This window comes from Bos taurus, chromosome 3 (genome assembly GCF_002263795.3).
Source record: "Bos taurus isolate L1 Dominette 01449 registration number 42190680 breed Hereford chromosome 3, ARS-UCD2.0, whole genome shotgun sequence".
NCBI classification, from domain to species: domain Eukaryota; kingdom Metazoa; phylum Chordata; class Mammalia; order Artiodactyla; family Bovidae; genus Bos; species Bos taurus.
Window position 1 is genome coordinate 86342685 of NC_037330.1, and position 16959 is coordinate 86359643.

At 40.1% G+C, this 16959-nt stretch overlaps 1 protein-coding gene across 10 annotated transcripts in view; it reads right to left on the reverse strand.

Moving 5' to 3' along the window:
* FGGY (FGGY carbohydrate kinase domain containing) overlaps positions 1–16959 on the reverse strand; it is a 523600-nt gene that overhangs the window by 148286 nt on the left and 358355 nt on the right. For all 10 annotated transcript variants that reach the window (XR_003033849.2, XM_024989463.2, XM_024989462.2 and 7 more), the window contains one exon: positions 9629–9690. Coding sequence is in view for 9 of the 10 variants with exons in the window: in XM_024989463.2 (XP_024845231.1) it covers positions 9629–9690 (62 nt within the window). In the remaining variant the exon portion in view is untranslated. The remainder of the gene's footprint in view (positions 1–9628; positions 9691–16959) is intronic.

Here is a 16959-nt window from a genome sequence, read left to right on the forward strand (position 1 = left end):
CAACTAAACAACAAGAAGCTCACTTAAGTGGTTGCTCAATCATTTTAGGGGAAGAATCAGAGTGGGTATCATATTTGACTTCTCTTTCTCCCTCAGTTTCCAAATTTAAGTTTTCACCAAAATCTGTCAACTTATTATTTTAAATATTCCTCTAACCAGCATACTTTTCTCTTGTGCAACTGCCACTCTTTATGCATGCCTCCTTAAATGCCCAGATTAGAGCTTTGGCCTCAACTTATCTCCCCTGTTGAAAATTTTGCCCGCTTCAACTGGGTTTTCTGCACTCCTTCCTGGGTGGTTCATTGAAAAATGCAACTCTGATTATGACTCCATACCTACCTAAAACTTTTAGTGGCTCCTTCCCATTGCCCTCACGATAAAGCATAAGCTTCCTTGTTTGACATAGATGTTCTTCCTTATTTAGTCCTTGTCACACTGTTCCATACTACAGACATGTTTTCCATTCCTCCTCCCTCCTCACCCCTGCACACATCATGCTCCAGTGACACTAAACTACTTCGGATTTTTCAAAGTATGCAGGTCTTAACCTCTGAATGTTTGCCTGTTCTCCTTCTCTCCTAGAATTCTCTTCCTTGCCTCCTTTACCTGCCTATGGTAATCATTGTTCAATACTCTTTTTAATTGAAGTATAGTTGGTTTACAGTGCTGTGTTATTTCTTGGTATACAGCAAAGTGATTCAGTTTATATATAAATAACTTGGGCTTCCCTGGTGGCTCAGCAGGTAAAGAGTTCACCTGCAATGCAGGAGAAACAGGAAATGCAGGTTTGATCCCAGGGTTGGGAAGATCCCTTGGAGGAGGGCATGGCAACCCACTCCAGTATTCTTCCCTAGGAAACCCCATGGACAGAGGAGCCTGGCAGGCTACAGTCCATAGGGTCACACAGAGACAGACATTACTGAAGTGACTGAGTACACACACATACATATACACATACATATACAAACATACATACACATATATGTATATACAGACATATATGTATGGGTGTTCTATATATATATATTCTTTTTCAGATTATTTTTCTCTATAGTTTATTATAAGGTATAGAGTATAGTTCCCTCCGCTATACAGTAGAACCTTATTGTTTATCTATTTTATATATAGTAGTTTGTATCTGGTATCCCAAACTCCTTATATATCCCTCCTTACCCCCTTTCCCATTTGGTAACCTTTGGTGTTTTTCCCTTCTGCTCTTCACATGATTATCTCATTTTTATCCCTTTTGTCTTAACTGTGTTTCCATTAGCTGGGGTTTCCCTGACCACCTCATCTAAATGGGGTTCCCCTGATATTCTATGACTGTACTCTGTCAGTTTTTTTCATATCAGGTCACCATATATTTATTCATGGGTTTGTTTACTTATTAACTGCCTGTGGCCTCCTGTGGACTTTAAGCTTCATGAAGGCAGGGCATCACCAGTATACATTCAGAATTTAGCAGAGAACTTGGCACACAGTACCACTCAAGAGTATATATCAAATGGATGGTCCTTCTGCCACTATATGATAACTGTCCCAATGTTATCTGTATCCATCTCTGGAATCTGAACTCCTGGGAAACAGTCACATCTGACTCATCCCACCAGGTGTTCAACACAGTTACTAAAGTGTAGACTGAATAAATACTGATCCCACATGGGATATTAGAGGTTATTTTTTAGCCTCTCCATCTCATTGTAGCACAGGGCTGCCAAAGAGTAGATTTCTGTAGTCACATGGACACAGCCTTCCAGGAGTGTGGATGTATCCCACAGAAGAGGGCAGAGAAAAGGAATAATCATCTTGTGACATCCACCCCCCTGCTTCCACTCATGTGCCAGGCGCTATGTTGGGCTGCAGTGAATCTGCTGAGAGGCAGAAAATAAAGAATTGATTTCCTAAGTCAGCATAGCCCTCAGTCTTCTTAGCACCCTAATGAGCACTTTCTTATACTTGCCCAAAGAACAGAAGCCAAAGAAAGGCATTGTAATATCCAGCTTATGTCTATTTAAAAAACATTTCTCATCCAAGAGATATCAAGAATTCACTAATTATCCTGGCACACCCTGGGGGATAAAAGGTGTTAATATCATCACCCTGGCTTTATGATTGCCAGAGCTCAGGGGAGCCTAAGTAAATACTTGTTGATAGACTGATGGTCCCAGTTGTTGGAATGAGGGACCAAGGTTGAAGAATCCATACAGGCCAAGGGAACACAAGAATGGATAGTGAGGACAATGTTTACAAGTGGAGTCCCTATAGTACTCATTTCCTCATCTAGAATTAAATGAGATTTTATATATATATATATATATATATATATATAAAATTATCACTAAACACAGTGTTAGGCACATTGAAAATTCTTAAAAAGTGTTCTTGGCCTTTCTTTCTCGAGGGGGAATTTATACGGATTTTAATGGAAAGATTTGCTGCTGCTGCTGCTGCTAAGTCGCTTCAGTCATGTCCGACTCTGTGCGACCCTGTAGACGGCAGCCCACTAGGCTCCCCCGTCCCTGGGATTCTCCAGGCAAGAACACTGGAGTGGGTTGCCATTTCCTTCTCCAATGCATGAAAGTGAAAAGTGAAAGTGAAGTTGCTCAGTCCTCTCCGACTCTTAGTGACCCCACGGACTGCAGCCCACCAGGCTCCTCCATCCATGGGATTTTTCCAGGCAAGAGTACTGGAGTGGGGTGCCATTGCCTTCTCCGAATGGAAAGATTTAGATATACCCTAAGATTTGGCATATGGGGGACTAGTACATTTTAAAAGTGATCCTCAGTGGGATTATGGAAATCACAGAAACAAAAGCGGTTTGAAGAAGAAATCAGATTAAAAAAAATTGATTGTCCTCAAAGGAATAACAAAAAAACTCCAGGGGGAAGTGGGATAAAAGAAGCACAGATTGAGCAAGAGGATGGGAATTAGCAGAACCTTGCACCTCTGAGACTGGAAGTGAACAAAAATCACACCACTGCCTGCAGTGAGGCTGCAAAAGTAGCTCAGAATGGGGCTGGGCTTCTCTGTCTCCAGTCCTCCTCCTCCAGAAGATTATCAGCCTGCTGAGGTCAGGATCCCTGGATTCCACTGACCCCTCTTCCCACCAATGGTCTAGTTTATTCTCTATAGAGCACCCAAAGTCATCCTTTAAACAAAAGTCTTTAATAAAGTCCAGTGGTCTCAGAGCTTTCTACAATGACCCACATGGTTTGGCCCTTGGCTAAATTTCAGCTCTCATCTGTCCCCCATTCTCTTCCACTTTGGTCCAGCCATAGTGACCTTTACAATGTCTACTGAGTTTGCCAAGCTGGCTTCTGCCTCCAGGCCGTGGGACTTGTTTTTTTCATCCAAAGGGATCTTCTTTGCATAATCATGGCTCGTTCCCTCTCCTTATTCAGAGTCCTCTTTGAATGCAACCTAATGAAGGATGGCTCCCCCACCTGAAATAGCTCCCATCCATCACCTTAACACCTCTCATTCTATGTCTCCTTACTCATCTCTATTTTTCCTTTATGCTGCTGCTGCTGCTAAGTTACTTCAGTCATGTCCGACTCTGTGCGACCCCATAGACGGCAGCCCATCAGGCTCCCCCGTCCCTGGGATTCTTCAGGCAAGAATACTGGAGTGGGTTGCCATTTCCTTCTCCAATGCATGAAAGTGAAAAGTGAAAGTGAAGTCGCTCAGTCGTGCCTGACTCTTAGCCACCCCATGGACTGCAGCCTACCAGGCTCCTCCATCCATGGGATTTTCCAAGCAAGAGTACTGGAGTGGGGTGCCATTGCCTTCTCCAATTTTTCCTTTATAATGCTGACCAATTCCTGGAGTATGTGTTCTCTCTCTCTCTCTGCAGATACGCACATACATGTATGTATGTGTATGTGCATGACCATAATTTCCATGAAAACAGGGACTTATTTATTTCTTGTTCACTGTTATACCATAAGTGTTCATAAGACAATTAGCAGACAGTCTGAGGACCCAAATTTTAACCTTGGCTCTGCTGTCGACCTTGAATCCAGTACTTGTGGATTATTATCTTCCCATCAAATCCTGCCATCACCATAACCTCATTCTGAAACACTGGTAAAGAGTCTTTAAGAGAAGTAAGAAAATAATAGGCAGACTAGAGGAAAAGAGCTGAAGTTATAATCAATGGAAAGTGATCTCTGGCAAAGCAGTAAAATATGTGGATATTTGGCCCCACATAGAAAGAGACTCTGGTTGTCATTTACATGCATTGGTACATCTAGTTACTGTTTACACACTTGATAAGCTCATAAAACAGTCCTCTTCAGGATGAACTCTAGGAGTACAGTACATGGAGAGTATAAAATACTAAGTCTGTTTATCAACATTTGTCTCTATGGTTTCAAATAGGATTTGCTGATGCTAAGCTCTGAGATAGGGGTGACCTGCATTACTGTTTTCAGAGAGCCCCAAGTCACACCAAAAGAGGCATACAGTTTTTCATTCCAAGGGATTTGTTGTCCCTTCCAAATAACCAACTTCACGTAATAACAACTATCCTTATTTGGTTCTAAGATCCGAAGTATAGTGAGTGCTATAGTCCTGATACAGTCTATTTATAGATCTGATAAATAGAGACATTTTCCTTTGCAAGATAACAGAAGGAAACTAGAAGGGAAGAGAATCAACACTGAATGCCTACTAAATATATGAGCTGGAGATAAAATATAGAATTAAATGAAGCCAACGATGTAGATGGGGTTATAGAAAAAGGCCACGAAGAGAGAATAGCTCCAAGAATGTAGCTGTGATGAACTCTGATGTCAGTGATCAAGAAGAGGATCATGAGCTTGAAAAGGAGATTAAGAAAGAGTCAGACATACAGAAGCTTCACGTACATGGGTGAAGACGACATTCTAAACAATCAACAGAAAAGAGTATTGGAAAGAGAGGAGTGATTACTGGTGCCGCATGCAGCTGGGAGTTCAAGGAAAGGGACTGCAAGGCATCCTGTGTTTGCTGAAAACTGGGATATTAAATGTTTCAGGGGCTGATAATAACAGAATTCAAACTCAAGTGGGCAAGGAAGGAGTGAGGAAACTGACCAGGAGTACACACAATGCTTTGGGTCAACTTAGCTCTAAAGAGAAGGAAAAATACAGACAGGCAGTTGGAAAGGGGGTTGAAGTCAGCTGGCACGTGAAGAGATGTGGGATTTAAACCTAGCCTGACTTTAAGAGTGAATTCCATAAATTAATGCTTCTGGACCACCCTATGCTGTGGTTTCTCTGAGTTTTCATGCTAATCCATAAATTCTTTCTTCCTATTTTCAGTCAAAACTACTTACATGAGGTTCAGCTATAGAAGAAAGTTCTGGAAATTTTGAGTATTTCATGGCAAAGTCTAAACTATCCCTTAGGTTTGTGCTGAACTTTAAGGTCTTCAGAGACTGGTGTTTCCATGGTCTACTTTCATCCTCATAATACTTGGAAAACTAGTTAAGCAGGGTGGTATTATTGTAATTTTATGGGTGAGGAAACTGAGTCATCAAGAGATTTATGGCAGAATCGGTACAAGAAGCCAAGACCTCTGATTCCCATTCCAGTGTTCTTGATACTCCCTGAGAGTAAGTAAGGTGATGGATGACAGATATCTGCTGCTTAACCCTAGAACAATCCCCTCCAAAAAAATCCTCCTCTTTTATGATCATTTGTAATAGCAGTAGAAGTTGTGGTAGTGGTGGTTGTCATTGTCATTGTATAGTTTATGAAGGCTTTCGAAATACTCAAATTCTTGGAGCTACCCACAGCTGGCTCTCTCCTGTCTACTACCTCATGTCAGTTAAGGAAACTAAGGTTCACACAACAGTGCATGTGAGAGCTGGGATTTGAATCCAGATCTTGGAACTCTGTATCTGCCCTCTTTTCTGTGGGTTAAAGGTTTATAAATGCTGGATCTCCTCGAGAATCTGATAAAAGCTATGGCCTCTCTTTCCAGAAATATACACATAAATATGTAATCAATAAAACTCTGCACACAATTAGCGGTTCACTGATGAACTGAGGTTAGGCATCCCTCCTCTAGGTTATGTGGTCTCTAAGCCAACTAAAATGCTAATTATTGGTTAAGTGGTGTGATCCCTCTAGTACAATGGTAATGACCTTGTACTACAGACTCCTAGAAGGGAAAAACATACGAAGCCTTTCTGAGACTCTTGGTCGGGGTCACACCCCCTCTATACCCTGACAACACTGTTCATATTCTAGTCAGTATGCACTTCCTTCTGCTCTGTGCAGGTGTGCCTTTCCATGATTGCATGTCCCTTGGTGGAAAGGAAATGTCTAACACAAGTGACTACAACACCTTTCATCACTATCTATATCAGTTCAGTTCAGTTCAGTCGCTCAGTCGTGTCCAACTCTTTGCGATCCCATGAACCGCAGCATGCCAGGCCTCCCTGTCCATCACCAACTCCCAGAGTTTACCCAAACTCATGTCCATCGAATTGGTGATGTCATCCAGCCATCTCATCCTCTGTCGTCCCCTTCTCCTCCTGCCCCCAATCCCTCCCAGCATCAGAGTCTTTTCCAATGAGTCAACTCTTCGCATCAGGTGGCCAAAGTATTGGAGTTTTGGCTTTAGCATCATTCCTTCCAAAGAACACCCAGGACTGATCTCCTTCAGAATGGACTGATTGGATCTCCTTGCAGTCCAAGGGACTCTCAAGAGTCTTCTCCAACACCACAGTTCAAAAGCATCAATTCTTCGGTGCTCAGCTTTCCTCACATTCCAACTCTCACATCCATACATGACCACTGGAAAAACCATAGCCTTGACTAGACAGAGCTTTGTTGGCAAAATAATGTCTCTGCTTTTGAATATGCATTTACTAAATACCTATTACAGGTATTCAGTAAATCTCAGCAACTGTCATTGTATCCCAGACACTATTGAAATTCATTTAATTTTCTCAACAACCTAATGAGGTGCTTACTATTATTTTCCTGTAGAGTAAAGTATGAAGGCACAATGAGGTTAAATAAGTTGTGAGGGTGACAAGCTACTAAGGGCTGAAGCTGAGACAGGCAATTTGGCTCCAGAATCTATAATAATAACCTTCACCTTAGACTTTCTCCCTTTTGCCAGGTACTAGCTACACTGATGGAACTTCTCTGATAATATTATAAATTACCTTACTTTTGTTAAAAAGCCCAACAATTAGCATTAATATCATGGAATTAATTTGATAATTATTCTTCAAACTTTTTTCAAAATCATTTTAGATTTACAGAAAAATTGCAAAAACAGTATGCAGACTTCCCTTATACTCATCATCTAAGAAATTAACACAAATACTATAGTATTACTAATCTCTATACTTATTTGAATGTTGACAGTTTTTCCCCACTAATGGCCTTTTTCTAAGATCAAAACCAACCCATGATCAAATATTGTTTCCAGATGCAGTAGCATCTTAGTCTCTTTGAATCTGGGACAGTTCTCTAGTAATTCCTTAAATTTCATAATCTTTGAGGCATGTTTGCTAATAATTTTGTAGAATGTCCCTCAATTTGGGTTTGCATAATGTTTCCTCATGTTTACACTGAGGTGATACATTTTCGGTTAAACATTACAAAAATGATGTTGTATTCTTCTCAGTGCATCATAAAATGAGGTCCATGATGCTGATGTATCTTATTGCCAGTATTGTTAGTCTTGATCACTTGGATAAGGTATTGCCTGCCAAATTTCTCCACTGTGAAGCCAAGATTTCTTTATTATTTTTCTTTTCTTTTAATAAGTATCTTACAGTGAAATACTATGGGACTATGTAAATACCCTGCTTTTTAAAAAAATTTATTTTTTTTAATTGAAGGGTAATTGCTTTACAGACTTTCGTTGTTTTCTGTCAAACCTCAACATGAATCAGCCATAGGTATACATATATCTCCTTCCTTTTGAACCTGCCTCCCATCTCTCTCCCCATTCCACCCCTCTAGGCTATTACAGAGCCCCTGTTTAAATACTCTGCTTTGTATCAGACTCTCACTCATTAATTTTATTTATTTACTTGAAATACAGTTGATTTACAATGTTGTGTTAGTTTCAGGCATACAGCACAGTGATTCAGTTATACATATACACATATTCCTTTCCATTAAGGCTTATTACATGATATTGAATGCAGTTCCCTGTGCTGTGAGTAGGACTTTGTTTTATATATATATATATATATATATATATATGTATATGTATATATATAGTAGTTTGTATCTATTAATCCCAAACTCCTAATTTAATCCTTCCCCAACTTTCCTTTTTGGCAACCATGGGTGCTGGGCGTACACATTGCTAGGAAGGTGTCATTACTTCTAAACCATCTCAGCAGAGATTGCTAGAGAACAAATAAATATATCACACCCACTCACCCATGAATATATGTATCTATATTTATTTCTACCTAGATCCAGCAATATATAAACTAAAAAGCCACAAGCTGATACTGATACCTCTGACTTCCACCCATTACTATACTGTTCATTCTAACATTCTCCTTTTCTTGTCTATAGAAAACCTGGCTCTCATCATCTGCAAAAAAAAAAAATCTATTTTTCTGCTCAACTATAGCATACACATAAAGGATTTTCAGAATAGCTAACTGATACTATAAAAAACAAACTCATTAATAACAGCATATTATTTATGTAGTTATTTCTATTTTTAGCCATACAGCATACTCTCAAAATATTCTTTCTCAGAGTTACTTAGGTTAGTTTTTTTCTTGCTCAAATCTCTGTTAGTGTGATCGTGTTATTATTAATACAATAGGTTCCTTTTTTTTTTTTTTTTTTTACTATTTGCACTTCACCCCCATCACACGCATCTATCCAAGTATCTATCTATCTATCCATCCATCCATCCATCCCCCTATCCATCTATCTGTTATTTATTTTCAGAGGGACATGAAGTACCATCGTGATTCTAAGAGTCAGAGTTATATAAGAAGGCATACTCAAAGAAGTGTTGTTCCCTCCTACTATCCTGTTCCCATTTCCCCATTATTTCCATTGCATTCCTACCCACACCCCCCTATAGTTAATAACTTCATTAGTTTCTGATTTAACTTTCCTATACTTCTTTTGCATAAATGAGTAGATACACATATATTTTCTTTAATCACCTTCTTTCTACATAAAAAAGAGTATACTGCAAAACTCCTTTATACTCTGCTTTCTTCCCTTAACAATATATTCTAGAAACCACTCCTGTCGGTTACTATCTTGTTTCATAGATGAAAAGACAGGCTTAGAGAGATTGAATAACTTACCCAAGGTCACACAGTTAATAAGTAGAAAAACTGTATTCGAATCCAAGAAGTTCTGACTCCAAAATCCATGCACCCTCTTCTACATCAGAGCATCTCAACCATGGTCACTACAATATTCTATGGGGATCTCTAGGTTCTTTGTGAGTTATCGTAGGCTGTTTTGAAAATGAACACATGTATGTTCTGAATCATCCAGATGACTGTCTTACAACTAAGAACTGCCAGGCATTTTCATTGCTCACAGAATGTGAAAATCATGCAGCCGCCTAAAGTCAGTGCCACGGGTGCAGCTGGGCTTGGGAAGTTGTAGGGAACAGAGAGAGCCATTACCTGGCTGTGGCCTTGGCTTGTAGTTCAGGAAAGGCAGCATGGCCCTGCACCATGTGGTCTATCTGAAAAACAAGAGAGAGGGGTCAGTTTTATAGCTTCTCTAGCTTATGTTTAAGCCAGAAGAAGATACATTAAAATGTCTGTTTCTTTCAATTCCTTGTCTACAGAGAAGCCAAGAATGCTAAAAAGCTAACTCAGGAAGAGGGTCTCAGCTCTTTCAGAAATCTAGCTTTGTTTAACTAACTGCTGGCTTCTTGGATTTATAAAACAAAGAAGTTTAAAGAGAAGAACAGTAGGAAATGAAACTCCCAAGGCTGAACTGGTAGCAGAAGGTAGTGTCAGATCTAAGAGTGAGGTTTGGCAGAGGTGTGAGAAGGAGGTATGACTCAAGTAACTCAGGGTAAGGGTTTGGGATTGGGGAGGGGGACCTGGGTATTAAAAACACTGATCTCTGGGTTACATTATCTCCCCCTCCTCCTGTTACCCCATGCTATCACCCCAGGGCAATGCCAGACCTTGAATTACTCTCTGCATCTTACTAATGGAAAAGCTGAGTGAAAGAGACTCTGAGGAGGGAGTCCGAGTTTAAAAAAGCACCAAAGAGTTGCCCCAGAGCTGTCAAGAGAACCTCTTCTGACTGAGAAGTTATCCTGTGAGAAAGTGGGACAGAGCTTTCCAAGGACAGAAATGTCTGAGCTCTGTGGACAATGGTCTTCTCATTTGAAATTCCATGCCTAGGGTTTATTCCTTAATCCACTTGGTGACTCTAAACAAAATAATATGTGCTAAGTATCAGGAAGGGATGTGTTTCCCCATGCTGTGACTCTGCTTGCTAAAACACACCCCACACCCGGCTTGAGTTCCTGAACCTAATCTGTGTATTTTCTCAGTGTTTACATGAGTCTCCAAAACAACCATTCTGACCTATTTATTTTCATTCAAACTACGAACAGACCAGTTTCTGTGGCCTCATGGACATAGTCTCTCTGAGCATGCCTCCGGAGAGTCAGGACTGTGTAAAGAGAAAGAAGCTTTGTTCTGGAGTTGCCTAGGCTGGGTCTGGGGTTCTGGCTCTGATAGGAACTAGCTGTGTGACTTTGTGCAAGTCATTTTACTGCTCTGAGCCTCAGTAAGCTCCTCTCCCCCTTTCCCCATCCTAGTATCCTTTTAAAACGGGGTTTCTAGGACACAGAGTGTGCTTACCATAATGCCAACAACAGTATAAATGATATCACCTAAAATGTACTGACTCATTTACTATATACCAATACTAAGCTAAGCATTTTACATTCATTATCTCATTTATCCTTACAACACTTCTGTGAAGAAGATACTATTATTCACCATGGAGGTGAAAAAACTAGAAGAGATTAAGTAACCCTAGGGTTGCCTAGGGTCATAGGGAATAAGTGGCAGATTTAGGTTTCAAACCTAGGTCTATTTAAAGTCTCTGGTCTCCAGCACTATGAGACATTGTCTCCTGAACTTCTAGGTATAAGGTGTTAAATTCCACTTGTGTAGAGCTGCAAAAATACTTTAAAATAACACCAAAGCAATTGGTCATTTCAATGGAAAGAAAGTCATTCAGGTTTTGAATGTTTACTTCCTGAAGGTTCAATTTTCGGTTACTGTAATGAGGCACAATCTGAGCCTTAAAGAGTTTGCAATCTAGTAGGAACATCACAATGAACCCACTGGCATCTATAATAGATAATTAAAGCCATTACTTGATTTGATGCTAAGTTCTATGGGAAGTGCTTTAGGAGGTCAGAGAAAGGGGATTTAGATGAGCTTCTTGGAGGAAGCACAGAACCTAGCATGTGAACCATGTGCGTGAATGTGGTTATTTGGTATTTGCCAAGTGCCTACCTCACCAGGTACTATGACTAGGTTCTGGGATAGAGTGGAAAAAACAAACACATATAATGCGTAGTAGCAAAAGGAAAGAAGTAAAGAAAAAGCAGTTTGGAGGAGTAAAGAGTTGCAGGCAAGAGATGCCAGGAAGTAGGCTGTGATGAGCAGAGATATGAAGATGGAAAGACAAATCTGGTACAGACAGCAGGAGACTGGTCTAGCCTTGAGACTGGCAATTGTAGATGCTCAATAAGTATCCAATGAATAAACATGGGATGTATGAACCATAATAGACCACATGCTCACAGAATACCATGTGCTTCTTGGGAACACTTAACTACCCTTTATATTTGTATCTGTTTGTGTGGGGCACACATGGTCAGAGAGTAACTGTATATTACATTAGAGAATAAATGAAGTGGTAAAAATACGGGTACATGAGGAGGGTGTGGACTGCCAGTGGTTCTTAAAAGTCAGATAAGTGACTATAGTTTTACTGAATTATAGGCTGTAGGAAATCATTTTGATTCGTGGAGTAAAATAATGACAAGTTAAGGAAAATTAACCTAGCAGGGTAGGCACAACTGGGTAGGAAACACACACAGGATTCAGAGGCTGACGTTGGGAACACAGGCACAAATATCCTCTGCCTTTGCTCTATTGTAGCATTTATCAGCTTAATTAAGTTCTTCTCAATTATTAGTTTATATGTCTCTTACCTTACCCTCTGAGCGCTTTTAAATCAAAAGCTTTGTAATTTCCCATTCTTCAATGCCTACAATAATGCCTGGCATCTCGAATGGATGGATGAGATACATTTTGAAGGAAATAAAACAAACTCGAAAGAAAGTGAAGTTGCTTAGTCATGTTGCTTTGCAACTCCATGGACTGTAGCCTATCAGTCTCCTCCGTCCATGGGATTTTCTAGGCAAGAGTACTGGAATGGGTTGCCATTTCCTTCTCCAAGTGATCTTCCTGACCCAGGGATCGAATCCAGGTCTCTCACATTGCAGGCAGACACTTTACTGTTCGAGCCACCAAACTTAGTGACTGAATCGTTACAGAATATAAGAAAATCAGAATGAAAAGATGCTTTGGACTTTTGGGTCTAAGTAAAGGAAATGTGGTCATTGTAATCACATCTTTTTATTTTCTGTATTTATGATGCTTTGGGATCTGGGGCCCTGGTAACCCTGGAGAGACTGTTCCTTCCATGGTTAGCCAATTCCCAGGGATAGTGAAGGACTCACTGGCCTGTGAGCATTGTCTTTCATATGAAAAGTAACTGATCCAGAGCCCAGAATAATAATAAAAATCTATATTTTAAAACAGCAGCTGAAACATGGGCCTTGGGAAAAGGCTTAGGTTCAAACTCATGGTCTATACTTATATCCTCTGCTATCTAAGTTTGTGGATAGTAAAATTAGCTTTGTAGGGAAGGTTGTGGTGAGTGATATAGAGATGGTTTTCAGATCATAACACCTATTATTAAAAAGAAGGAGGTACCACCCAAACAGTAAAAATGGCTGGAAGAACAGGATTTAAAAGGTCAGCTGCGGTTCGTTTTTCCACAGCGTCTGATGGTAAAGGCCCACCCTGATTAATAAACAAGGAGCCAGTTTGTCAAATAACTGAGCACTCATTTCAAAAGTCTGGAGTGCCTGTCCCAAGGGTTGATCTTTCGACATATGTTCTAATCTCTAGCATTGAGCAGAGTATAGAAGATCACAGAGTCCCATTAGTGGTTATTTGTTTCCCCATGAAATAACCAGTTTTACCACAATAACTTTATTTGCCAAGTGGTTGCCATAGAGATATATAGACAGAACTACCCTAACTCTATGACTCTTTTCTTGTTTCTTCCATCTTCTCAGATTTCAGCTCTGAGAGCTGGCAGCTGTAGGAGTACGCAGAAAAAACTACGAACTATTTAGAGAGGTAGGAAGCTTACACTGGCTGGGTGGAGTCATATCTTCAGGATGGCTTTCAGGTCAGGATCAAGAGGAAAAAGGCCATCTTACACTACACAAGTAGAATTTTTGTTTCTTTTTTGCATTTCCTTATAAAAGTGGAATATAAGAAAAACAGAAATGCAATACAATAGAAACAGAGATCATACATGTGTAGTAGGAGGTGGCATCTGGCCCACAGATGTACTTTATTTGGGATATATAATGTTTTTAAAAATGAGCCAATGTTTTAAAATTGAGAGATGTCGCGTTCAGTCCAGATTTTGGTTTCTCTTGAAGAAGTGGTGAATATAAAACACTGGGTCACCCAGATTCCCCATGGTAAGAGTCAGCTGGAGCTAAGTGGGGACTGATCCCCTCAGACAGGCCTGCACCCTCCACTTTGTGAGAGGCGCCACCACTCAATTTATCATCATGATGGCACTAATGCTTTACTCGGAGTAGAGATTTATTTCTCTATGCCCATCTCTCAGTCAAAGGAGGGAACATGGAATTCAGCCCAAGAGTACTGTAAGCTGAAAAGAGAAACTGCTCTGGAGAAGTAAAAAATATCTCTTTGCCTGGTCTGTTTGTTCATTTATACTCTCTCTCTTCTTCATTTTTTTTTTTTGGCGTTTTTGACCCTTGATATGGCAGAGTGAGCACAGTCAAGGACTCTTGAGATCTGAGCTCTGCTCTGGCTCAGGGCATGACTTTGGAAAAGACCATTTCTAATTTTCTAAAACATTTAATAAATTAATATGACAAATAGGCAAGAGCTTGTAAAATTACAGAGAACTGCACCATTTGAGATATCAAAACTGTTGGCAAAGAGTTTATAGGCAAGCAAAAGACAAATTTAAAATGTAAGAATTTTAGGTTCCATAATTGTTTTTGCTAAGACTAAGCTGTCTTATTGCATGATGGGCTTTTCTCTATTAAAAACAGCTTTATGTATTAATCTTGAGACAGGGAAGTCTGGCGTGCTGTGGTTCATGGGGTCGCAAAGAGTCAGACATGACTGAGTGACTGAACTGAACTGATAAGAAGGTTTTTTATGGATGCAATGAATATTAGGGTTTCCCTCATGGGTCAGATGGTAAAGATTCTGCCTGTAATGCAAGAGACCTGGGTTCGATCCCGGGGTCAGGAAGATCCTCTGGAGATGGAAATGGCAACCCACTCCAGGATTCTTGCCTGGAAAATCCCATGGACGGAGGACCCTGATGGGCTACACCGCATGGGATCGCAAAGAGTTGGGCATGACTGAGTGACTAACACACACACCCACACACACCCAAATACACACACACTCACTCTGTTTTGGTCATAGTCAATAAGCACAGGGGATTCTTTCTGTTCACATGCAGATTTTCTTTTTCACATGGAGATTATATTCTATTGAGATATAGAGTCAACAAATATATATAATAATTAAAGACTGTGATTAGTTTTTTGAAGGAAATAGATAAATCACTGTAATAAAAACACTGGTTTGGGGAGTTCCCTGGTGGTTCAGGGTTAGAACTTGGCGCTTTCCTTGCTGTGGCCCCTGGTTCAATCCCTGGTTGGGGAACTAAGATCCTGCAAGCTGTGCAGACAGGTCAAAAATTAAAGAGAGAAAGAGAAAAAAAAAGAAACACTGATTTCAGATAGAGGATTCAGTAAAGATGGAGAGATTTGAAGGTGAAATTTGAGCAAAGATATGAACAAAAAATAAGAACCAATAATTCCCAGTAGAGAGAATGACAAATGCAAAGATTCAATAGTAGGAAAGAGCTTCATGTGTCCTAGGAATTGATAGGTATCCAAAGGAGCAAAGAAGCAGAAAAGTTGTATGAAATGAAGATAAAGAGGTAGAAGTGGGGCAGATCAAGCAGGCCATCTCAAAGGCTTTAGATTTTACTCTAAGTACAATCAGAGGACATAGGTGGCTTTTTTTTTTTAATTGAAGTATAACTGATTTACAGTATTGTGTTAGTGTCAGGTATACAGCAAAGTGATTCAGTTATTTTTTCTAATTATATCCCATATAGGTTATTATATATACAGGACTTCCCTTTGGCTTAGATGGTAAAGAATCTGCCTGCAATGTAGGAGACCTGGGTTTGATCCCTGAGTCGGGAAGATCCTCTGGAGAAGGGAATGGCAACCCACTTCAGTATTGTTGTCTGGAGAATCCCATGGACAGAGGAGCCCGGTGGGCTACACTCTGTGGGGGTCTAAGAGTCAGACAGGACTGAGCAACTAACGCTGTTACTATAAATTTATAATATGACATTGGATATAGTATCCTGTGCTGTACAGTGTATCTTTGCTGCTTATCTATTTTATATAGTAGTTTTTATCTGTTAATCCCATATTGCTAATTTATCCTCTCCCTACCTTGCTAGCAATAAATTTGTCTTCTATATCTGTGAGTCTGTTTCTATTTTGTATATAGAGTCATCTGTGTTATTTTTTAAGATTCTACATAGAAGTGACATGATATAGTATTTGTTTTTCTCTTCTGACTTACTTCACTTAGTATAATATTTTCTAGGTTCCTCCATATTGCTGCAAATGGCAGTATTTCATAATATTTATACCTGAGTAATATTCCATTGTAAATACATACCACATCTTCTTAATCCAATCATCTGTTGATGGGCATTTGGGTGGTTTCCAATGGTAAAGCGTCTGCCTACAATGGGGGAGACCCGGGTTCAATCCCTGGCTTGGGAAGATCTCTTGGAGAAGGAAATGGTAACCCATTACAGTATTCTTGCCTGGAAAATCACATGGATGGAGGAGCCTGGTAGGCTGCAGTCCATGGGGTCGCAAAGAATTGGACACGACTGAGCGACTTCACTTTTGTTTTCAATTTCATGTCTTAGCTATTTTAAAGAGTGGTGCTATGAGCACTGGGGTGCATGTTATCTTTCCAAATTAGAATTTTCTTTTTCTTTTCACATGGTAGCGCTATCTTTAGCTTTTTAAGAGACTTCCATACTGTTTTCCATAGTGGCGGCACCAAGTTACACTTCCACCAACATTGTAGGAGACTTCCCTTTTCTCCATACCCCTTCAATCATTAATTATTTGTAGATTTTTTGATGATAGCCATTCTGCAATGGCACCCCACTCCAGTACTCTTGCCTGGAAAATCCCATGAATGGAGGAGCCTGGTAGGCTGCAGTCCATGGGGTCGCTAACAGTCAGACACGACTGAGCGACTTCACTTTCACTTTCCACTTTCATGCATTGGAGAAGGAAATGGCAACCCACTCCAGTATTCTTGCCTGGAGAATCCCATGTACGGAGAAGCCTGGTAGGCTGCAGTCCATGGGGTTGCACAGAGTCAGACACAACTGGAGTGACTTAGCAGCATTCTGACCACAATGAAATTAGATCACTCCCCCACACCATAAACAAAAATAAATGGTCTAAATTGAAATGGTCTAAAAACCTAAATGTAAGACATGACACCATAAAAATTCTCAAAGAGAACATAGGCATTCTTCGACATAAATTGTAGCAATATATTTT